The sequence below is a fragment of the Microcaecilia unicolor genome, chromosome 3 (assembly GCF_901765095.1).
Source record: "Microcaecilia unicolor chromosome 3, aMicUni1.1, whole genome shotgun sequence".
NCBI classification, from domain to species: domain Eukaryota; kingdom Metazoa; phylum Chordata; class Amphibia; order Gymnophiona; family Siphonopidae; genus Microcaecilia; species Microcaecilia unicolor.
Window position 1 is genome coordinate 400590549 of NC_044033.1, and position 25804 is coordinate 400616352.

At 39.8% G+C, this 25804-nt stretch overlaps 1 protein-coding gene across 1 annotated transcript in view; it reads left to right on the forward strand.

Annotated features, from left to right (window-relative positions):
• The first annotated feature begins 545 nt into the window (after positions 1–545).
• Positions 546–25804, forward strand: part of LOC115465168 (cysteine-rich venom protein-like) — a 35488-nt gene continuing 10229 nt past the window's right edge. Inside the window, exons 1-3 of the mRNA XM_030195579.1 lie at positions 546–650; positions 2795–2885; positions 14728–14873. Coding sequence (XP_030051439.1) covers positions 552–650; positions 2795–2885; positions 14728–14873 — 336 coding nt within the window. The 5' untranslated portion in view covers positions 546–551. The remainder of the gene's footprint in view (positions 651–2794; positions 2886–14727; positions 14874–25804) is intronic.

Here is a 25804-nt window from a genome sequence, read left to right on the forward strand (position 1 = left end):
AACTCCTCTTACTGACTTACAAGAGCATTCACTCTGCAGCTTCTCAATACAATTCCATTCATTGGGTAAATCTCTCTTATCTGTATCCTTCTGCTCCACTGCCAACTCCAGACTCCGTTTTTTTTATCTTGCTGCACCATACACCTGGAATAGATTTCCTGAGTCAGTACGTCAAGCTCCATCTCCGGCTGTCTTCAAATCTAGGCTAAAAGCCCATCTATTTGAGACTGCTTTTTACTCCTAGCTCCTATTCACTTGTTTAGTCCATGTCTGTTTTATCATTCCCACCTTAAATAATTCCCTTATCTCTTATTTTTCCCATTTGTCTGTCCTGATTAGATTGTAAGCTCTGTCGAGTAGGGACTGTCTCTTACATATTCTAGTGTACAATGCTGTATACATCTAGTAGTGCTATAGAAATGATATGTAGTAGTAGTAGTAGTAGTAAATTTATAGCTAGACATTTTCTAGTAATGTGCAGGTTTCATAAGATATTGAAAGCAAAAGTGTAATACTTCTCAATTATTTTATTTTTGCAGGCATTTGCTTCCATGAATACAAAAAAACCAAAAGTTCAACATGAAATTGTTCAATTTCACAATGAAATACGAAGAAATGTGATACCCTCAGCTAGCAATATGCTGCTCATGGTAAAACTTTGCTGCATACAATCTGGATTTTTAGTCTATACTACTGACTTGGTTAAAACATTGGCAAAGGAAAGCATAGAGTTCGCAGGCTCCGTTTTTCTTTTTTGTATGCTACCGGTGGGGTAGAAACAAGTGAAGATTATTCCAGTGTTCTATGGACCTTGAGTACTTCAGTAAAGTTGGAGGTCGGTATCTTTAAAAAAAATAGAAAGATGGAAGTTGCAGACTAGGGCAACAGGGCTTCATTGCAGGTTATTATTCCCTTTGACAGACAAGTGATCAGGAGAGAGATAGAAGGATGTGGCATAATGTTCTACCAGGAAGATTTTAGAGAATATTGGGGGAGGGGAGCTTTTATAATTTCTGACATATCCTGTAAGATGTACAGATAACAGTAGAAGATCCATCACTCCAACACATAAAAGCAAAATTGTAAAAATTAATCATACAAAAACCTTAATTGTAAAAAAGTTCAAAACAAGACATACAATTACAAAGCCTGCCAATTAAAACTGTATCCCAAGGAATACTAAAAGGACATCATAAGATCTATGAAGGGGATGGAACTTCTCCCATATGAGGAAAGGCTAAAGAGGTTAGGGCACTTCAAATTGTAAAAGAGATGGCTGAGGGGGGAATAAGATATACTGTAGGTCTACAAAATCCTGAGTGATGTAGAATGGGTAAAATTGAATCAACTTTTTCACTGTGTTCAGAAAGTACAAAGACCAGGGAAACACTCGATGAAATTACAAGGAAATACTTTTAAAACAAATAGGAGAACATATTTTTTTCACTCAAATAATAGTTAAGTTCTGGAACTCATTGCCAGAGGTTGTGGTATCAGTGGTTAGCATATATAGGTCCAAATAAGGTTTGGACAAGTTCCTGGAAGAAAAATCTATAGTCTGCTATTGAGATAGGCATGGGGAAGCCACTGCTTGCCCTGGGAATGTTGCTACTAATTTGGTTTCTGACAGTTATTTGTGACCTGACTTAGCCACTGTTGGAAGCAGGATACTGGGCTAGATAGACCATTGGTCTGACCCAGTATGGCTAGTCATGTTCTTATGAGCATATTGCAGTTAGCACAGAGAACTTTAACAAGTGCTGTTACTGCAGCAGTTAGCATGGGTGCACGTACCACCTCCCAAACAGAAGGTAATAAGTACAGTTGTGCTGTCAATTCAGTTAGTTAATAGTATCAACCACACATCCCCCCCCCAAAAAAAAAAAAATTATAGCAGAAGCTTTGCATTCAACACACATTAATTTGTGTATATGACACCCAGTAAATGTAAAACTTTTCCATAGTTTAGTAAACTGGAGAGCAGGAGAAGTCAAGCCAAAAGGTTCAGTGAAGATTAATTTGCAGAACCGGCACTGAGAAGCTTAGCTCCCGATGAAGCAGTGGTGAAACAGTGGTGCTCTGTTAAGCTAGTATTCCACTGAAAGTTAAGTTGTTATTGTTATAAATTTGAATAAATTGTTATATTAAGAGGAAGAAAAGTTTGTAATGAATAATAAATATGTTAAAATTGTTGGAAGCAATAGAAAAAGTGAATGATTATAAAAGACTGGGAAGTTTTTTATGACTGATGATGAAGCCGCTCAGTGAACTATGCTTCTGAAGTCATTTTTCTCCCAGATTATATATTGGACTATCATTCTGTATTAGACAATAAGTAATTACTCTATCAGTATGCTGTGATTACCTTCTTGTTCATTAGAGATTTGTTAGTGCAGCTGAACTCTGAAATAATTTCTCCTCAGATCTTAAGAGAAGCAGAAACCTTACTGTAGATCAATTTCAGAAGGATCTGAAATGTTTGTTTGTTTTTTTTAAATTATTTCCAACTGATTGAAAGATGTTGTTTCTAATTCTTGCTGCTTTCCTTTGTTATTGCTGTCTTTTGTATATGTACACTATCTTTTAATAGTCCAAGAAGAGGTTATACAACATTGTACTACATAAAATAAAAATTAATGTTTCTATACAATAAAATGAAAGAGATATTGCTAGAACCAATAACAAAAATAGCCATGCTCTGCTTGCATATGATATTGGACATTCTTTCATCAGTGAAAATTAAATGATTCTATAATAACATAATTATAGTTCAGTTATTTCTCTTCTTGTTAAGACATGGTGTGATGAAGCTGCAAAAACTGCTAGAAGGTGGGCAAACACATGTTCCATACAACATAGTATTGATGAGAACAGGACAATAAATGGTAAGTATCTAACGTAATGTAAAAGAACACAATAACTTGTAAATAAAATTGCAAAAACCTAATTTAGGAGGTCTTTTTTTTACTAAAGCTTAGCATGCGCTAACCCCTGGATTCTATATAGTGTGCCTAAAGATCAGCGCCAAAATTGATGTGGCTTCTATAACAATGCATGCAATTTAACAAGCTAATAAGCACTGATAACAGCACTTAGCAAGCAATAATGAGCACTAATTAGCACTGATTATAATTTAGGCACACAGCTCGCTAAATGTATTCTGTAATGAAGTACACCAAACTTCTCATGTGCGCAGGCAAAAAGGGGCATGGTTATGGGCAGGGAAATTAGCATTTCATGGGCGTTCTAAAATTTACACTCCTAGTTATACAATATGGCCTAGTGCGCCTAAACAAATTTTCATTGGTGTAAATGGATGCCTGTAGATTCAGGCGCTGAAATATAAACTAAGCATATTCTATAATTAGCAGCTAAGTCTAGGCACTGATTATAGAATATGCCTAATCAGCACTGATTTCAGCTGATTTGTAGGTGCCATATATAGAATCTCCTCCTAAATGTTGCACATCCTATGGGCCATGTGGCACATTGCATATGCTAATGTCCACTAGTGTACTCTAAGCTTTATTAAAAGGGCCCCTTATTAACTATTGTCATCATAGCCAAGGCGCAGAGAGTTACTATTAAATAAAATAGTTCTAAGAGAGTAAACAAGCAATATAGGGCTTCCCGTTACTGTGCTTAGGTGATGTTCAGAGTTTTTGTCTGGGCATACGTTTACAGTGGTTGATGTAGTTGTAGGTTTGTGGGTCTTCCAGGGCTCTGCACTTTTGTCTTTATTGTTCAAACGTTTTCTTTCTTCCTTATTCTCAGTTATTGAAAATTGTAGTGTTAGTGCTTATGCATATGCTGACAATTTCCCGTTAGTAGCGAGAACTTCAAGCTTTACCCTCAAGTTGAGTGGTTTGTAAGAATGTTTATGTCTGAACTCCCATTGGTTGAGTACTCACCAATTGGATCACAGGACAAAAAGTTCATCCTTCCATTCCTGTGACTCAGTTGGATGAGTCAGTTTCCGTGGTTGACAATTTCAAGTACCTGGGGATTGTAGTGGATTATTTGCTTAGCTCTAATGCTAATGTTACTACAATGGTTCGTAGGGGATATGATATGTTACGTAAGTTGCAGGCTGTAAGGGATTATGTGGACGAACAAGCTTTCCATAATTTATTGCATGCCTTGTTTGTATCTTCTTTATATTATTCTAATGTGGTCTTAGCAGGCTTGTCATCGTTGACCCTTCGGAAGCTTCAAACTATGCAGAATACTGCTATTCGTATACTGGGGCGAGCCTATAAATAGAATCATGTGACTCCATTATACCTCCTCTTCCTGTGGTTACGAGTGCAGTTTAGAATTTTAAAATATTGGTGCTTGCCCATAAGGCCTTTTATGAAAAGGTTACACTGGCGCAATTGCTTGTACCTTATACTCCGCTATGGACATTGTGATCAACATCTCAGTTGGTCATTCTGACTCTAAAGAGAGCACATTTGGAGTCAATTAGAAGTGGGGGGGGCTTTTTACAACAGTGCTGCCTTGCCCTGTTCTGGTGGAATGGGTTCCCATAGGCATTGCATGAGGAAACTTCTTTGAAATATTTCAAATAGCATCTTAAGGCCAATTATTTTCAGATTGCCTTTGGTCTTTTATTACCGTGGCATTAGGTTGGGTGTTTTTTTTTTTTTTTTTAAATTTGTACCCTGCGCTTTCCCACTCATGGCAGGCTCAATGCTGCTTAGGTACTTATTTGTACCTGGGGTAATGGAGGGTTAAGTGACTTGCGCAGAGTCACAAGGAGCTGCCTGTGCCTGCAGCGGGATTCGAACCCAGTTTCCCAGGACCAAAGTCTACCACTCTAACCATTAGGCCACTCCTCCAAGATGAGCTTTTAGTAGATGTTTTGGAATGAGGTCATTTTCAGTATTTTGTAGATCCACCTCAGTTGTTAGTGCATTGCTTTGTTTTATGTATCAGATATTATATTTCATTGGTTCTTGATGTTTGATTATTATGCAAACTCTCTTGTATGTCTGGTTTGGTTTGGAAAGGCAGTATAGAAGAACTTTAAATAACAAATATCTTTAAATAATTTCTCCTTTATTTTTGACATCATTGGGATACAGCCTCGGTGGTCAGACACAGTGGAGCCAGTCTGACAAGGAGAGAAGGTACAAGCACAGGGGCACTTCTCCAATCATATTGAAACATTTTAACAAGCAGCCAGACAAGTCTATACCTACCTCTGTTCTCCTAAATCGCATAACTGATGATGTCATATGCACCTCAGAGGACAAAGCAGATCTTTTACTAAAGCTTAGCTTGAATTATCTGCAGCAGGGCCCATATGAATAAAATGGGCCCTGCTGCAGATAGCTCAAGCTAAGCTTTAGTAAAAGACCCCCAAAGGAAACAAAAGTTGTAGCACAGATTGTAAATTTCTGCTTTACAAATTTACTTTCCTCAAAAACAAAAAGAGTTTACAAAAAAAAAAAACCACAACGTAAATTATCCAGTGATCAACATGCAGTTCTACCTGTTTCAGAGCTGAATCTGTCCTAAAAACAAAGAGAAGTGAGTTTTAAAACTATCTGAAGCTTTCTGTCTTCAGATCCAATAGAGAATGCTTAGTCACTAGTCAAAAACACATATCACAGAGAGGGCTCTGAGAGACAGACTGCCAGCACAGTATTTGTCTCAAAAGTAAAGCTGAATTTTAAAAAATTCTCAGGATTTGTTGCTCTAGGTTCAAACAGACTGCAAAGGGAAAAGAAACCCAAGCAGTAATGGAAGGACAGATAAGCAGAGAAAGGTATACAATCATCTATTAGTCACCATTTCTACAGACACATATAATACTACTACTATTTAACATTTCTATAGCGCTATAAGGCATATGCAGCGCTGTACACCATACACAAAAAGACGGTCCCTGTTCAAAGAGCTTACAATCTAGAGAGACAGTCCCTGCTTTGTAGAGGATTAAATCTGCTGAAATCACAGTGCTTGGGAAGGGAAGGTAATGGAGCTAGAAGCAGGGGAAGGAAGTCAGCTAATATTGCCAGGAGATCTAAGGCAAGCAACAGCACTAGTGGAACAAAGACAATCTACAATCCCTTATATTCCACCAGCCAAGCTGGAAAGAGATTTCTTTAAGAGGTTAAAATCAACAAGGTGCAGTTTCTAGTATATCTGTGAATGAGAAGTTGTCTGCTTCCATCTCCAAAGAGGGACAGAAGACAGGTGCAAAGAAGGGTGGAGGCAGTGGTGTGCTGGAACCGGCTTGCACGAGCCCCTTGATACATTTTAATGATTTTTGCGGGTTGTTGGAGTCAGGCAGCAAGCACACAAGCATCTGCTTTTTTTCTCCTCCTCTCTCCCTCCTCCCCAAGCCCCCACCCTCCCATAGGCTCCCAGCATACCTGGTCATGTCGTCCCTTAGGATCATCATCCCCCCCTCACCACTGCCTGACCAACTCGGAGCCTTTTCTCTGCTAGATCCCACCCACAGCATGTTGCATCAGTGGGGCTGTACATTCACTCGGCACAGACAGGTTGGGGGCATGGTTGCCAGAAGGGCGGTTTTCCCGCCCAATTGGGCGGTTTTCCGCAACCCGCCGCAGGAAACTTTTGCCCGCGGCGGGTTGCGGTTTTTTGGGCTCGTTTTGTTTTTTCTGTGCGGGTTTTGGGGCAGTATTTCGGCCGGCGGGGGTGGGGCTAATGGCATCAGAGGCGGGGTTTGTGATGTTTTGGGTGGGGTTTGCTGACATATTGGGCGGGGCTGATGATGGTGGGGGTGGGGCTGATGATGGCGGGGGCGGGGTGATGATGGAAGGGGCGGGGTGATGACGGAAGGGGCGGGGTTGATGACGGCAGGGGTGGGGGTGATGACGGAAGGGGCGGGGTTGATGACGGCGGGGGTGGGGTGTGTGTGGTTTTTGGGCGGGTTTTTGACGGTTTTGTGTGGGAATTTTTTTTTTTTTTTTGGCAACCCTGGCTGGGGGTGGATCAGGCAGGTCTTGTGTTACAGCTGCTGGAACAAGTAATGTTTGATCAATGGCCAGAGGGAATGGAAGCTGAGAGAGAGGTAGGCAGAGGAGCAGCAGGAGGGAGATGATGCTGGGTTTGAATGAGGGCAGCATGAAGTAAAAAAAAAAAAGTTGAAGCTATTTAAGTTAGTCTGTTTCCCCTTCCTGCGCCCTTAAACTGAAAACAAAATCAAGCAAACTTATGAGCTGCTGCATCTAGGTTGTCATTCTTTATTGTCGGTAGCATTTTAATTCAATCTCTCTTATATTTTCAAACATGCCAGCTTTGGCAGCATACAGATGTACACAGAGGTCAGAGGAAGTATAGTAATGGAATAACTTTTCATAGATAGAGTAGTAATTTGTTATCAATCATATTGAGTGTGTCATTTAGAGGGGCTGGTTATAGGGACACCCTAGCATGTATTATATTTGTGCAGAGAGAGTAATGCATGACCCCTCCACCCAGCTCTCTCCCTGGGTATAGCCAGCTCTGCTGGGGGGGGGGGGGGGGGGGGGCGCAGAGGTGGACCGGGGAGAGAGCCTGTTGTTAAAAATTTATCAGCACACCTCTGGGTGGAGGTGCAGGAGACTAGGAACAGATAAAGCCGATTCCGATAGAGAAGTTTAAGAGGAACACGTTGTTCTCTGTCAAGAAGTAGATGGAGTGGGTTTCGGTAGATACAAAATCTGACGAATCTGAGAGATTTCCAGAAACATATTGAAAGTTTCATACAGAAGAAGATCTTGAAAATCTAGTTGTTATCATGCTAAAAAGTGAGGAGTTATATACTGCATGGCCAAGAGCATTCCACAAGTACAACAGATGAGGGATGTGCCTGGTCTTTCATCTTTAGTCCCAGTTCCAGTAGTATCACAGACTCCCAAGGAAGTAGAGAGGAAGTCTCATAAAACATCATAGGTGTGGAAACATTTTATGTTGCTTGAAGATCTGCATGACACATTGCACAAACAGAGATTTACCCCAAAGCTTAAGAACTATCCAGGTATCATCCCAAAATATAGCATGAACCCAACAATGTTTTTTTTTGTGAATACATTGTTGTAAAATCTGAAATGGCAAGGTTTTGTAGAAATTTGTCTAACTTTTGCATAATTTTGCCTAAAGGTCCAACAACACCAGGGATAGCTCTATTGTTGTTGTTGTTGTTGTTGTTATTATTATTATTATTATTATTATTATTACTGCACTTGGTAGTAAGAGACTCCCTAGACCCAGGAAGCAAGGAAAGTAGCAACACTGTACTGAAGCTACTGATTGAGAAGTGGGAAAAAGTAGCAGGACATTTTCACCAGAGTAAAAGGTATCAGGAGCTATATAAGAAATAAGAAAAAGAAAAGCACCTCTGACAGATAGCAATTAAATTGGTGCCTACACATGGGTGCCCTGATGCAGTGCCATTCACATCAATTCTATAACAGCATCTGAGCTCCCAGATTCCATTCTTGAATAGTACTGAAAACCAGCATTAGCACGTTAAAATGGACCCACACCCACTTATGGCAGGTCAGTGGCTGGTATAAATGGGTGTGCATAAATACAGAAAATTACATGTGCATCTAATAGCATTCTATAAGGTGTGTATGTCAGTTAGAGATATACTCATGTCCCACTCAAGCTCCACCCACTTGCACACCCCTAAATTTTGCAGAAGCATGCCTTTATAACTTAGGGCCATGTTTACTAAGGTGCGTTAGCATTTTTAACATGCCTACAATTAGTGTGCATGCTAACCATGTAGGCGCTTACAGGGATATTGTAGGCATGCACACAGTTAACATGCGTGCATTAAAAATATTAACGTGCCTATAACGCAGCTTTGTAAACAGGGCCCTTAGTGCCATTCATGTACACATGTAGCACTGAGCCGCTGACACAGTTATAGAATTTCTATTTTAAGTGCCTACTGCCCCCTTTTGGTATTGGGGATTCTTTATGCCACTATTGGGGGTCCTTTTACCAAGCTGCAGTAAGCCCAATGCAGGCTTACCACTCGCAAAAACGGGGAGGACTACCATGATACTGCAGCATCCTGGCAGTAGTTCCCTCCACCCAGCACGTGCCATTTCCGACACTGCAAAAATATTTCAATTTTTGTGATGCCGGTGCGTACCCGGCGGTAATCACCACCAGGTAAGAGCGAGAGCCCTTACCTCCACCTCAATGGGTTATGGTAAGTTTCCCTCCCCCCCCCAAAAAAAAATATGGCTGCACGGCAAGTGGTTCATTTGCTCATGTCCATTTCTTTAAGAAAAGGGAAATCTGCCTTTTACCCACTGTGGTAAAAGGGGGCTTCGGCGTGCATCAAAACCATGCGCGGACACCAGCACAGGCCCCCGTTTGCTGCAGCTTCGTAAAAGGACCTCTTGATGTTTTGTGCTTACCACAGCTTAAAATGCCTTACCATGGGGCAGGCTTGGGCAGTAATTTTGGCATCAGCATGCATTTTCTACGCGCAAAAAAACCAGATTTTATTTTTTAACACTAGGGGTGGTCAGGGGATGGAGCGCTAATTAGTCAATGCAGTTACATTGCTGCATACTAATAATTTACTGCATGATTAGTGCGTGAACTCTTACTGTCTACAAAATAAGTGGCGTTAGGGGATCCTGCGGTAATGGCAAAATTAGCACGTAGAGCAACAGCAGTGAAATGGGCAACAGATGGAACAACAAGGCAGAGTCAAGGGATAAGAAGAAGCAAAATTTAGTCAGAGACCTGACACAGCCCATGATTTAGCAACTGCCTGCATCAGGGGTCTATATATATAATAACACAGACAAATGTTAAAAATACATGCTAAATATTACTAAACAATAAAATAGATATAATACTTAAGAATAGTACCATCAAAATCCAAATATAAATACCAGAATCAGTTGTCATGACAAAATGGAACTTTCTATGTAAATTCAACAATTTCGATGTTACAACATCTGAAGCGCTGTAAAAAAAAAAAGAAAAAAGAGAATTGTTAATGATGACCCATCAGTCTGATATTTGGCACTCACATTGTCAAAAATATACTAGAACATACAAAGCTTACACAGAGTAAACTCACCGTAATTAAAAAGATAGGGCCATTTTACGAAGTGGCACCAAATTGGCCCTACTGCTCAGGGGCATGCCCAGAAAATGGTCATGCACCAATGCCTTGGCTTAATGCACAGCCATTTCCTTCTAGAAAAAAAAAACACCCTTTACCTGCGGTGGTAAAAGGGGGCCTCAGCGCATGGCAAACCCATGCGCCAATGCCACCAGAGTCCCTTTTACCACCATTTGGTAAAAGCACACCATAGTGATTACAATTTTTATAGGTACACTGAAATATTGTCAGGCTAAACATAGTGGGGTCCTTTTACCAAACTGAGGTAAAATGTAGCCTGCAGTAGTGCGAGCACGTGTTTTGAGCGTGGGCTGGGCCATTTTTTATCGCATCTAGGAAAGGGTCCGGAAAATGGACATGCCCTAAACTTGAAACCAGTGGGTGTCCATTTTCAACCTGAGACCTTGGCACCACCCATTAACTTAGCGGTAAGGTCTCACGTACAAGCTGCGCGGTAAGCATGCACCAACTGTTATTTACCGCTGGGTAAGCAGCCCATGGTAGAAAATGGAAAATTATTTTCTGCCACAGGATTTGGCATGCACCAAATTCCGAATTAGCACCCGGCTCACGTGCTAGCCAGGCGGTAGTGATGATTTGGCGCATGCTGTACGCATGTAGGCCCTCCCATGTCTTTGTAAAAAGGGCTCAGTATTTAAAAAATTGAATAGATAAATAGATCATGTGACTGTGGTCTGAAAGAGTATATTTTGCTAAGTGGCCAAAACAGATAAAAGAGAAATAAATGTAAAATATGCATGTAATATATACTGTAGTATAAGATTAGTCATAAAAACAACCACAATACTATTTTAACAATAGGATGCATGAATGTAAAAATCAAGGGCCGTGTTTACAAAGGTTCACTAGTGTTTTCAGTGCATGCTATACATGTAGGCGTCCATAATATTCCTATGGATATATACATGGTTAGCACACGCTAATTTTTAGCTTATGCTAAAAACGCTAGCACGCCTTTTTAAACAGGGCCCCTAGTTTGGAAAAATGCTCTTCTTTCAAAAAATATAACCTAGATAAGTTATTTGCCACGAAATGTAAACAAAAGTATATATATATATATATATATATATATATATATATATATATATTCAGTATGATAAACAAAATCATAAACTTAGTCATTTCAAATGGCTTAAAAATATCTGCTGTCATTACATACCCAAGTATAAAAGGCCATTATCACCTCAGTCATCTCCCAAAATGGTGTATTACAACTTAAAAAGGTATCTCCACCCTAAATTTGAGTCCCTTACTTCTACTGACAGTTGCATAAACATAAATAAACAAGAATAAATGGTATAGATAGAATGTACTATGTTCAAATTGTATCTGTTATTGCACATGACTCAAAAAGAGCATGCAAGGACAAGATGAACTAAGTTGGAAAGCCCCCACTTGCATTCCACCGCTATAGGTGGATGTGAAACTAGCTCATAAAACAGCTTGAAACTGACTGCATTGATCAGTTTCAAAAATTCTTTAAAACGTAGATACATGTTCCACTCAATTATAGTAGATTGATGGGTACAGAAAAAAAAAAGATTACAAAATACCGTTCAAACACTTATTCACACTCTAAAGAATACTAATCCATAATTTTAGGTAATTATTAACAAAATCAATTCTAACTTCACAATGTATGACTTAAAACATAAAACAAAGAATTTTACCAGACACATGCATCTGTGGCAAGTGTAAATTGGAAAGCATATTTCTCAATATGTTTATCATCATTTATTAAGAAAATCATCTGATATTTGGCATAATCATAATTTTACATGTTTTACGTTAATCTGTTTTTCGTTATTTTTTTTCAAACACAAACAATTGGATGCATTATACATTGAGCTATATTTTGATTGTTCCTACCATGATAACCACTTTTTTCCCCAACAGCCACAATATGAATATAATTTTACCTATTTACACCATTTATCCTTGGGTTTTTTTAAATGTTCATATAAGTGTCAACATATAAAAGGGACACAATTTTGATTTTGTTCAATCACAGACCAGTCCAATGTCAGATTTTTGAAATATTATTTCTGCAAACAGTGAGATCATTTTGGTTTTTAATATATTCATTAGAGTTGACTCGTCACACATTAAGATTTGCAGGGGTCCTTTTACAAAGCTAGAAGCAAAACGTGCCTTGCGGTAGTGTGGGCGCATCTTTTGGGCACATGCGGGGCCACTTTTTACCGCAGCTGGGAAAAAGGCCATTTTTTAATGGGCTGGGAAAAAGGTGTGTGCAAAAATTAGAACTAGTGTGTGCCTTTTTAAGGCCTGAGCTGTTACCGCCAGACATTGACTTAATGATAAGGGCTCACATGCTGCCCACGTGGATGGCGGTAAGGGCTCCCCCCCAAAATGACCATGTGGCACGTGCTTTACATGATGCATGGCCATTTCCTGCAGGAAATATTTTCCTTTTACCTGCTGCGGTAAAAGGGGGCCTCGGCACATGTGAGAAACACGTGACAAAACCAGCGCAGGTCCCCTTTTGCTGCAGCTTAGTAAAAGGGGCTCTAGATTTTACATTAATGCCTCCTATTGTTAAAATAGTATTGCGGTTGCTTTTTATGACTAATCTTATACTACACTGTGACTGTTTACTACAGTATTTAATACATGCACATTTTACATGTATTTCAGACTACAGTCACATGATCTATTCATTTAGTTATATTTATTAAAACTCAGTCTAGCCTGATACATTTCAGCACACCTATTAACATTGTATGCACTATTCCCCGGATTCTATATAGTGCATCTTGATTTGCGCACACAAATCAGGTCATAGTCTGATTAGCGTGCACAATTTAATTATCCTAACAAACCAATCAGCACTGATAATTGCCACTTAACAAGCAATTACAGTGAAACCTCGGTTTTCGTTGACTTCGGATTTCGTCGGTTTTGGTTTTCGTCAATTTTTTTGGTGAAAAAATTTGTCTCGGTTTTCATTGGTCACCTCGGAATTCGTCGCCATGCCGACGCTGCTAATTTTGAATTCTCACATGTTGGGGAGTTCTTCTAGGGCGTCGTTTTGCCAACACTGGTTGTGGGACCACACTGCTGCTTCTAATTGCCTGCTGTTTGATGAAAAAATTTTGTCGTTTTGCCAAGTGACCCCCCCCCCAGATTGTGTCCTTATGGAGGGGGATCCCCTTTCCAAACAATAATACAGTATCTGCTCCTCTTTCTCCATCTTCCATACATCAAGAAGAGTCTTCAGAAAGGTAAATGCCATGTTAAATATTCATCTATTCTACACATTAGTCTTTTTTATTCATTTAAAAGAATTTAGAAGAAAAATTGCTTGTTGCCTCGGTTTTCGTTGGTTTTGGTTTTCGTTGATAATTTTCAGACGAATTATCGACGAAAATCGAGGTTTCACTGTATTAACACTAATTGGCATTAATTAGAATTTACATGCATAACTCTCCAAGCGAATTCTGTAAAGTATTTCTAAGGTGCTTAATTGAAAAGGGTGTGGCCTTGCATGTTGTTACAGAATACACCCAGTCCACACCAAATGTAGGTGTGGGCATTTACACCAAGTTTTACTTGGCATAAATGCCCACGACTAAATTTAGTCATGTGCATGGGTGCTAGGTATATTCTATAAACTGAGCCTAACTTTAGGTGAAGTTTATAGAATATGCCTAGATGTGTGTGTGTGGGGGGGGGGGGGGGGGGGGGGGGGGGGTCAGCGCTGATTTTTAAGGTGCCATATATAGAATTTAGCTCTATGTTTTTAATTACATTGAATTTACTCTGGGCAAGTTTTGTGTATTCTAGTATATTTTTGACAATGTGATTGCCAAATATCAGACTGATGGGTCATCATTATCAATTCTCTTTTTTTACAGCACTTCAGATGCTGTAACATCAAGATTGTTGAATTTACATAGGAAGCTCTGTTTTGTTGTGAAGACTGCTTCTAGTATTTATATTTGGATTTTGATGTCACTTTTCTTAAATTTGTAAGTTTTATATTTAGTTTTTTAAAAACAATATTTAGAATGTATTTTAAACATTTCTGTGCATTTTTTTGTATATAGACTCCTGATGCAGGCATTTGCCAAAACACGGGCCGTGCCAGGTCTCCGACTACATGTTGCTTCCTCTTATCCCTTGTTTCTGCCTCATTGTTCTATCTGTAGCCCACTTCACTGCTATTGCTCCAAAATTAGTGCATAGCTGTTAATTAAAAAAGAAAAGAAAAATCTACCATTTTACCTACTTGGAAAAAATGGCCTTAGCACATGGGAATAACCTGTGTAAGCATGTGCTAAGGCCACTTTTTACCACAGTTTGGTAAAAAGGCCCGTTGATATGCTGTTGCCTCTTTGGCTAATGCCTACCAGCCAGTTTTAAGCAAGCTTGATTAAAACTGGATAGGAAACCTCATTTTTAATATGCAGAACTCCTTTCCCCACTATTGAATGGGAATGAATGAAAAGATGTTAATTATTCTAATCCAGCACTGAAACCAATTCCATGCATATCCTTACTTTTAACTTGCTTGACATGCTATACATTATCTACAGCATTATTTTGGCATAACTGCTTAATCATTCCAGGTAAAATCTGTGGTGAAAATCTGCTCATGGCAAATTATCCAGACTCATGGATCAATTCTATACAAACATGGTATGATGAAGTTAAACATTTTGACTATGGAACTGGAGAAACAGAACCAAATGTAATGGTTTATCATTATACTCAGGTACAGTAACAACACCAACAACTATTACTTATAAAGTCACTTGATTATGATTTAATGATTTCTGTGCTTATTGTTTTATTTATATTTATATAAGTCCAGCCTTTGATTTATAACTGAGACATTATGACCAAAATTGCTCTCTCTGAGGGTTTACAGTGTAGTGTGCTCCTGGAGATAATATTATCCTAAGGTCCATGGGAAAAGGGGTGTTACATTTTCCTATTATTCAGCTTCCAAAAGAAACCAGAGTGAGATAAATCATATGTACAAATCTGCTTCATTTTTTTCTAGGGTGTTTCTGGTAGCGTCAATATTAACATAGGGGCCCTTTTACTAAGCTGCGTAAGCATCTACATGCACCCAATGCGCAGCAAAATGGAGTTACCACCTGGCTCTTGCGGTAATTTCATTTTTGGCGCGTGCCCGATACGCATGTCCAAAAAACATTTTGGATGTCCACCAAGTGGCATTTGACGCACATAGGTCATTACAGCCTGGTTACTGCATGAGTCTTTACAGCTCGGTAAATGGTTGACAGTAAGGTCTCAAACCAAAAATGGACGCACAGCAATTTTCATTTTGCCACACGTCCATTTCCAGCAAAAAATTTTAAAAGGCATTTTTGACAGGTGAACTGAAAAATGATTCTGCCTGCGCTCAAAACACATGTCTACACTACCGCAGGCCATTCTTCAGCTCACCTTTGTAAAAGGACTCCATAGTAAATGTCAGCAGATAAAGACCTACATCATCCATCCAGTCTGCCCAACAAGTTGGCTAGAGGTGAAATCTGGCACTACGCACAGGTTCCACATCTTCATGATTGAACACTGGTATACGGGGCTCAAATTCAAAATTAACATAACATTTTTTTTAAACCATCATAAGGAAGTAGACATTTTTCTCTCAAAAGCATCCAAGTTGTGATTTTTGATACTCCAATTTTAGATGTTTTTCTAAATGGTTTGTCCAAATTTCATGGGGGCATCTTTTGAGCGGGACATGGGCAGCACTAAAAGACAGATGTTTTTCTGCAATAATGAAACAAAGTGTAAATGTCTGAGGCCAAAATTAAGATGTATCTAGCTAGACCTGTTTCAGTCACAAATAATTGACCAAAATGACCCAAATGACCCAAATGACTTAAATGACCCAAATGACAACTGGAGGGATTAAGGCAAATAACCACTGGAAGATTAAGGCAGACCCTCTTCCCTTCTCCCCCCAAAGATATAACAGTGATAGTACATGCCAGGCTCTATTACAGCTTCTGATAAGATGGCCATTCTTACTAGAGCAGCAGGCAGGTCCCACTCTAGCTGGTATACTTGTGATGGAATGTGTGAGCCCTACAAAAACTACTAAATACCTACTATACCTACTTATAGGTGACACCTGCAAACTTGAGGGCTATTGTAGTAATGTACAGTGAGGTACAATAGGTTTTTCTCTGCTCCTGGAGGGCTCACTTTTACAATATAAGGAGGTTATGGAGAGATGTGTACTGGGACCTTTTATGTGAAGTCCACTGCAGTGCCCCCTAGGCTGCCCCATTGCTCTGCTGGGATGTCTATGTGGCCAGTCTACTACGAATGATGGCCCCCAGACATCCCATTAGCTGGTTATTGGACATTTTTCTCTTGGGTGTTTTTTCCCCCAAAATATAATCCCAAAAGAAAAATGTTCTGAACACAAAACATCTAGAGAACGGTGATTTTCAAACAAGATAGAAAGTTTTTCAGGTTCAAAAATGGCTATGTTTGCCACTTGATTTACGGTTGTTTTAAGCTTTAGAAAGAATGGTGGTTGCAAAATTCATGAAATAAGGGGAAAAATTGATTCTACCATTTTTGGTCAATGATGGATGAAATACCTTTAGAGCATGAACATACAATCTCTGTTAATCAATGGAATGAGACTGTTAAAAGCAATACTGGATAAGATTGTCCCTAGAAAGAAAAGGAAGGTTATAGAAAGAAAGAAAACAGTTTTGTTTAACTTAGATTTGTTGAAGTTAAAGCAACAATTTAGGGGGGTTAGAATGAAAATGGTATAAAACTTATCAGAGCAAGGATAAGGAGCAATGGAAAAAGTTGATTAATGTATCTAAGGTGCACTGAAAAATGGCCTGCACTGGTGTAGACGTGTGTATTGGACTCACACAGCTCCATTTTTCAGCACACCTGCAAAAAAGGCCTCTTTTTTTTGCTGAAAATGGACATGTGGCAAAATAAAAATCAGTACACATCCATTTTGGACCTGAGACCTTACCTCCACTCATTGACTTAGCCGTAAGGTCTCATGCGTTATCCGGACGGTAAACGTCAGTGCATGTACACTGCCAATTACTGACTAGTTAGCGCCACGTAGTAGAAAATAAAAATTATTTTCTGCCACGTGCTTTGAATGCACATAGAAATTAGAATTACCACCAGGGGCAAGCGGTAGCTGGGCAGTAGTTCTAATTCGATGCACGTTGTACGTGTGTAGGCACCTATGCTTCTTAGTAAAAGGACCCCTAAGTCTCAATTGAAACAGGCTAAATAAAGGTATTACTCAGAAAAGACTGGAAAAGGAAAACCGGATTTTAAAATGCTAAAATAACTAATTTCTTAGCGAACCCATATGACTTCATAATTAATACTCTTCCTCCCTACGATTCCCTAATGTGTCTGTACACACAAACCTTATTCTACCCCAACATTACTGTATTTGTTCATACCAGAATTGGCGAACACCTTTATGGTACCACGAAAACCACATTGAGCCTGCAAATAGGTGGGAAAATGTGAGATACAAATGTAACAAATAAATAAATAAATACAGTAAGTACACCTACTGCAGAAAAATTAGCTTCTTTATTTTTTAAAAAAGGTAGACAATGTTAAGAAGAGACATTCTTTGTAAAGATAATACTCAGGAAATATATGAGCAGATTATTTACAGTATTGATATAGTGAGACAATCACGGATAGGGTATCCAGTGGATATATTTTGGCATGCTTTTCTACCAGTTACAAAAGTGGAGTTTAGGTAACATTCTAGATAATCAAGATCTCAATTTTTATTGGATGCTTTCCCAGTTTCTCTGTTGAGAAATCTGTCAGATAAATATGTGAAATGAATGTTACACTGGTTAACAGATTCATTAGAAAAAGGAATCTGTCCAGAACAGTTGGGGAAGATTATCATTACCCCAATTCAAAAAAAAATCAGAAAGGAGATATGGGAGAAGTTATGAACTATAGGTCTGTGGCATCAATCCCACTCCATGTTAAGATAATAGAGAGAATTGTGGTGATTCAAATTACTGATGATTTGGAACATCATAATCTATTATATCAAATGCAGTCAGGATTTAGGAAAGTTTTAGTACCAAGACTCTGATGGGGATATTGATTTCAGAAATGCAGAAGCATACCAGTCTTGGTTGACAGATTCTTTTGTTGCAATTTAATCTGTCTAGTGCATTCGTTATTGTAGATCATCAGGCTTTATTGACAATTTTAAATAATTTTGAGATTGAGGATAGGGTGTATAAATAATTAGAAGGATTTTTTACTGAAAGATCATAGAGGGACCCTTTTACCAAGCCGTGGTAGGGCTACTGTGGCAATGGTGCGTGGCAAATTGGCTGTACCGCAATAGTGCCAGTGTGTGCCACACACCATTTCCAATAGAGGCTTATCCTGCGGTAATCGAGCATTGCTGCATGCTTCCTGGTTATCACTGGGTTAGCGCAGGGGATCTTACTACCTTCTAAATGGCCACATGGCAACCCCTGCATTCGATTTAGCAAATCGAGAGATCTGCGCAAAATCGGTATGTATTCTATAACAATGTGAGTAAGTAAACAAGCTAATGAGTGCTGATAACAGCACTTAAGAATCAATAATGAGCATTAATTGGCACTGATTAGAATTTTGGTGTACAACTCACTAAGCATATTCTTAACGATGTGTGCCAAACTTCTAATGCACAGAGGCAAAAAGGGGCATGGCTATGGACAGGGAAATGGGTGCTTTGTGGGTGTTCTGAAATTTACATGCTTAGTTATAAAATATGGCCCAGTGCGCCTAAATCTACACGCTGAGATTTATGCCACATTTTCATTGGTGTAAATGGATATGCGTAGATTTATGTGCTGAAGTATCAACTAGGCATATTCTATAATCGGTATAGGATACGCTTAGTTGGCACAGATTTCAACTCTGATTTTGTAGGCGCCATATATAGAATCACCCTCCAAGTGCTTAACTTACCGCATGGCCATTTCTAATTTTAAAAAATCCTTTTACCCACTGCAGTAAAAGGAGTCCTCAGTGCATGGCAAGCCCACACACCAATGCCACCGCAGGGATCCCTTTTACCACAGCTTGGTAAAAGGACACCCATAATATGAAAATGAAGGGGAAGTTATTGGAAAATTGGAAGGCAGTAAGTGGGGTCCCACAATGATCACCTCTCTCCTCAATACTGTTTAATGTGTTGATGTCAACCTTGGGATATTTTTTAGAAAGGAAGGACATTCAATGTTTTTCTTATGAGGATGATATTATTATTTCCCTTTTGATAGGACCAAGGATGACATTAATACATTTGTTAGTGACACTATTAATTTAGTGGAAAGATGGTCTGATTGTTTGCATTTGAAACTAAAGAAGAAAAAAACAAAGGGGTGCTTTTACTAAAGGGTTGCCGCATGGCAACCCGAAACTACTGCCGGCCCAATGTGGCCACCAGCGGTAGTTCCACCACCAGCATGCACTGCTGGATTTTTAAAAAATACACAGCAGTGGGTTACGTAGTGCGGGATCCCTTACTGCCACATCAAAGGGTAAAAATAAGTACCTCCCCCCCATGGCAATACAGTAAGTGCAAGCTTACCACACATCCTTGTATTTTTTTCAGGCTTTTAAACCACTGTGGTAGAAACGGCCCTGAGCAGCAAAAATAGCCGCCGCCACTATCGCAGGGCCCTTTTTACCACAGCTTAGTAAAAGTTCTTACTTGTCCCATATTACTTATGACATACAATTGAAGTTGCAAAATAAACTTTTGAAACTTGAATCAGAAATGAAAATTTGGGGAATTGCAATAGTCATTAACTTTAGAAGGCCATGGTTAAGAGAATATTTAGTACTAAAAAAAAAACAACTAATACAGTAACATAGTAGATGATGGCAGATAAAGATCTGTATGGTCCATCCAGTCAGCCCAACAAGATAAACTCATAGCATAAGGCATGATGTAATACTATGCATGCATGCATGCATCAACCTTTTCCTATACAATCACACAGCTCTGGAACACACTGCAAAGTAACCTGAAAACGGTCTACGAAATGACCAATTTCCACAAACTCCTGAAAACTTATCTCTTCGACAAAATGTATCATAAAGAACAACACGCGTAACTCTACATTCTTTAAGATATCCAAGAACGTTCTCTAATGTCTTTTGCTTTCACACTATCATGTACCTAATGTCTATGACTTTAATACTATCATGTATCTCACCATCATGCACCCAAAATGTATACTCTTTTCTATTTCCAGTACCATGTATTTCACCATCATGCACCTAATACCTGCTGTAAAACCAAATGTATATTCTTTTCTATTTCCAGTTTCCATGATGAATTGTAAGCCACATTGAGCCTGCAAAAAGGTGGGATAATGTGGGATACAAATGCAATAAAATAAATAAATAAAATAAAATACTACATATGTATACTTGATCTTGATTTGTCCTTGCCATTTTCAGGGCACAGACTGTAGAAGTCTGCCCAGCACTGTCCTTTTTTTCCAACTTCTAAAATTGTCATCAGGGCACAGACCATAGAAGTCTTTCTGGCACTGGTCTATCTGTCCAGTTACAATCAGGGTACAGACTGTAAAAGTTTACCCAGCACTGGCCTTGTTCTCCAGCTACTGAAGCTGAATCTGTCCAGCAATGATCAGGGCACAGACCGTAGAAGTCTGCCCAGCACCAGCTATGCTTTTTAGTTACTGGTATTGCCATCTAATCATTGCTAAGCTTCATTGGTTCCATGCCTTCTATACAGGATTCCATTGTGTTTATCCCATATATTTTTGAATTCCATTACCATTTTCATCTCCACCACCTTCTGAAGGAGAGGATTCCGTCAGTGAAAAAGAACTTCCTGATATTATTCCTAAGTCAGACCCTCTGCAAACTCAATTCATGTCCTCTAGTTCTATCACCTTCCCGTCTCTGGAAAAGGCTTGTTTGTAGATTAATATCTTTCAAATATTTGAATGTCTATATCATATCACCTTGTCTTTTTCCTCCAGGGTATACATGTTCAGATCTCAAGTCTCTCCTCATACATCTTGTGATGCAAACCTCATACGATTTTTGTTGCTTTTCTCTGAACTGCTTCAAGTCTTTTTATGTCCTTAGCAAGATACAGTCTCCAAATTAAACACAATGCTCCAAGTGGGCCCTCATCAACAACTTGTACAGGGGCATCAACATCTCCTTTCTTTTACTGGTTACATCCCTCTCTATGCATCCTAGCATCCTTCTGTCTGTGGCCACCACCTTGTCGCATTGTTTCATCACCTTAAGATCCTCATACACCATCACTCCAAGGTCCCTCTCCTGAGATCTGATCCTCCTATCTGGTATATCTCCTTTGGATTTCTACACCCAAGTGCATCACTCTGCACTTCTTGGCATTCAATTTAAACCTTAATAATATCAAAAACCTAAATTTTAAAGTTATAAAAATTATAACTTTACAATTGTATAACTTTTTTATAACTTTAAAGTTTAGGTTTTTGATATTATTAAAATAACAATTTATTGATCTAAAAGCCTGGAATGAAACAGATAACTCAGTATTGATATATTGTAATTAAATTTTAACTGCCAGACCTTTGACCATTCTAGTTTTTTGACAACTATTCTCATGCTTTCTACTCCCTCTGCATTGGCTGCCTTCATGTCATCCACAAAAAGACAAACATTTCCTTCTAATCATTCAGCAATGTCTCTCACAAATATATAAAACAGAATTGGCCCCAGTACTGACCCTTGAGGCACTCCTCTACTCACATTCTTTTCTTCTTTCTGAATGAATTCCATTTACTACCACCCTCTGTTGCCTGTCGGTCAACCAGTTTTCAATCCAGTTCACCACTTTGGGTTCTAAGTTCAGCTCTCTCAGTATAGTCATTAGTGTTCTGTGAGGAACCATATCAAAGGCTGAAATCCAAGTAGATTACATCTAGCACATTTCCTTTATCCAGTTCTTTGGTCAGTCAGGCAAAGAAATTAAATTTTCCTTGAGCAGCAACTCCATTATTTTTCCTACCACCCACTTGAGGCTTACAAGCCTGTAGTTTCCCACTTCTTCTCTGTCCCTGCTTTTGTGAATAGGGACCACATCATCTCATCTCCAATCATGCAGAACCTCTCCTGTCTCTAAAGATCTATTAAATAAAGCCTTAAGAGGTCCCTCCAGGACTTCTCTGAGCTCCCTCAGTATCCTGAGATGTATCCCATCCGGCCTCATAGTTTTGTCCTCTTTCACATTTTCAAGAAAACGCTTTCTTCCATGAAACTGTGCAGTATCCATTCCATTCCAAGATACAACCTCGGCAGCTGACTGCTGTCCTCCAGATGGATTCATTATTGATTCAACGGAGACCATTTTAGATTACTGATACAATCTTTGATCCTATCTCAGATGGATTATTGTAATATAGTATATGTGGTTTGTAATTTCTTTTATGTACCCTCAGTACAAACTATTAAAAATGTCAGCTAGTTCTATTTTTTCAATATCAAAGCATGAGAAGGTAACACCACTTTATATTAAGTTGAATTGGCTTCCCATGGAAGCCAGAGGAATTTTTTAATTGTGTACCTTGGTTTTCTTGTTTATTCATGGAGAAGTCCCTGAGTGTATGAGCACTGCATTGATTATGTGACTTTGGAGAGTTTTAAGTTATTGTAGATGCATTTTCTAAAATAGTTTTAAAGATTCTAGCATAGGTGCCCTGTATAAGAGGCTTGGGGAGGCTAAGCCTCCCCAGCCAAATCATGGACTTCCTTGGCTGCTGGCCAAGGTGGGGCGCAAGGGGAGCGGTCGCTCCCCCAAACAGATGACCTGTCTCTGCCTCCCCCGCCGCAGCCGCTCTCACCCACCCGTGTTCTCCCTCGCTCCGACGCCACGATTCACATAGAAGCCAGCCTTAATCTGCCTGCGTCGGAGCCTCTCCCTCAGATGCGCCCCGCCTCCTGTAATACAACTTCCTGTCTTACGCAGAAGTGGGACACGTCTGAGGGAGAGGCTCTGGTGCAGGCAGATTAAGGCTGGCTTCTATGTGAATCGCCGGTGTCGGAGTGAGGGAGAATGCAGATGGGTGAGAGCAGACTGAAAAGACAGGACCCCGGGGGGGGGGGGGAGGGGGGGGAGCGAAAGCTACAGATGGCTGGGGGGCAGGGGAGAGAAGAGTCGCTGGTGGGCAGGGAGGGCTCAGGGTAGGGGGGAGAGGAGGGCTGCTGGACATGGGAGGATGGAGGGGAGAGCAGGGTTGCTGGACATGGGTGGATGGAGAGGAGGGCAGGGGGAGAAGAGGGTTGCTGGACATGGGTGGGTGGATGGAGGGGAGGGCAGGGGAGAGGAGGGTTGCTGGACATGGGTGGATGGAGGGGAGGGCAGGGGTTGCTGGACATGGGTGGGTGGATGGAGGGGAGGGCAAGGGGAGAGGAGGGTTGCTGGACATGGGTAGATGGAGGGGAGGGCTGCTGCGTAAGTGGGTGGATGGGTGGATGGAGGGGAGGGGAGGGGAGAGAAGGGTTGCTGGACATGGGTGGGCGGATGGAGAGGAGGGTTGCATTACATGGATGGAGGAGAGGGAAGGGAGAGAGAAGAAGAAATGCTGGACATGGATGGAAGGGGGAGGAGTGAGGAAGGAGATGAGATGAAGGAAAAGGAAGACAGTAGAAAAACTGCACATGGATGAAGAAAACAGGCAGAAGCTGGATCCACTGGACAGTCAAGTCTGCGGAGGACCCAGCTTTTACTTACGGATGTAGGACAAGAATTGAAGAAGAAAGGCGGAAAGTAAACAAATAAATGGAAAGGAAGTCCTGGAAATGGAGTTAAGAGGACAGATAGCAGCAGAATTGGATACTGGGCCAGCATGATCAGAAAAACAAAGTCACCAGACAACAAAGGTAGAAAAGATCATTTTATTTTCATTATAGTGTTTGGAATATGTCCACTTTGAGAATCAGGTGCTCAACATTAAATGTTTATATTTATTTACTTATGTATGGCATTTTATCCCACATTATACAAGAATTAGGATGTTTTGTGGCTCTGCATGAGAATTGTGATATTATGATCCCTTGTTTCATATTGTTGACGGTCTGCATTTTCCGTATGGACGGTATATTGGTGTATTAGGTTCTGCCCAGTGTAATATTTATGGTACAGTAAGGTTCTGAGTGTGTTTTTGCATAAAGTTGTGCATAGTGTTTTGGAGTTGAGCGATTGTGGTTAGTATATGCTTTGAGCAACCACTTTATTCTTTGACATATGATACATATCTAATATCTAAATTTAATAAAAGGTATTAATTGTGACTTTTATTTTTATTTATTTATTTTTTCTGTGTGTTATCAGACAATTATGGGTTTAAGCTCCACCCCTGGCCACACCCCTAACCCCGCCCCCTTTAGCCTCCCCAAACAGTTGGGCCACCGACCGCCTATGGATTCTAGTTAGGGTCATTGATAAGGGCAGGAAAAACAGACTGCTTTCCAGTGCACTGGCATGCCTCATTCAGGGATTAAGCTACTAACACTCCATGCTGCTGCTACTATAGTATCTTTTAAAATTTCTTTTCAAATCCTAACACATCTGCTAATATGTGGCCATAGTACAGTGTTTAAGGTGGTCCCTCCCACAGAGACAGTGCAATTTCACATAGGACTGAAAGACTAAGCAATCAAGCATCATATAAAGGACTCTTGCAAGCATGTTACTGGACAACAGAGTAAAAGAATGGAAACCCAGAGCAAAGTTTCATATAGTATTCGAGCAATGGTAATAGTTTATGAAAGAGGGAAAACTAGAGTAATGTTAAGAAGTTTTCTAGGATATAAATGTATTTGTTAACGAAAGAGTAGAATCCAACAGTAATGTGCAGGCAAATCTACTTATATGCAATGTGCAGAGTATAAAAGTTAGGCCGAAGAGAGGAAACTGGTGGTGGAACTACCGCTGGTGGCCACATTGGGCCGGCGGTAGTTTCGGGTTGCCATGCGGCAACCCTTTAGTAAAAGCGCCCCTTTGTTTTTTTTTCTTCTTTAGTTTCAAATGCAAACAATCAAACCATCTTTTCACTAAATTATTAGTATCACTAACAAATGTATTTATGTCATCCTTGGGCCTATCAAAAAAGGGAAATAGTAATATCATCCTCATAAGAAAAGCACTAACACACCTTAGTAAACATACTCCTAAGCATATTCTGTAACGTGGTGCATGTAAATTCTAAGTTGTATAGTAGAAAAGAGGGTATGGCCATGGGCAGGACGTGGGCATTTCTAAAATCAGTGCATGTTATTATAGAATATACCCGCTCTGTGCCTAATTTACGCATAAGGATTTAAGCCAGGTCAAACATGGCATAAATGGCCATGACTAGGTTTGTTTGCGTATAGAGGCGCTCAGTATAATTCTGTATACCATGTGGAAATTTAAGCCTATTCCATAAAATTTAAGTGTATTATAGAGAATACACCCAGGTGTGTTTTTTTTTCCCCACACGGAATTTTCAGGCACCATAAATAGAATCTAGCCCTATGTGCTTAAATGAAAACCCATGTACCCCTACATCTCTAGCAGGGCCCTTTTACTAAGGCGCCCCCAAAAGAGGCCTGCGCTGG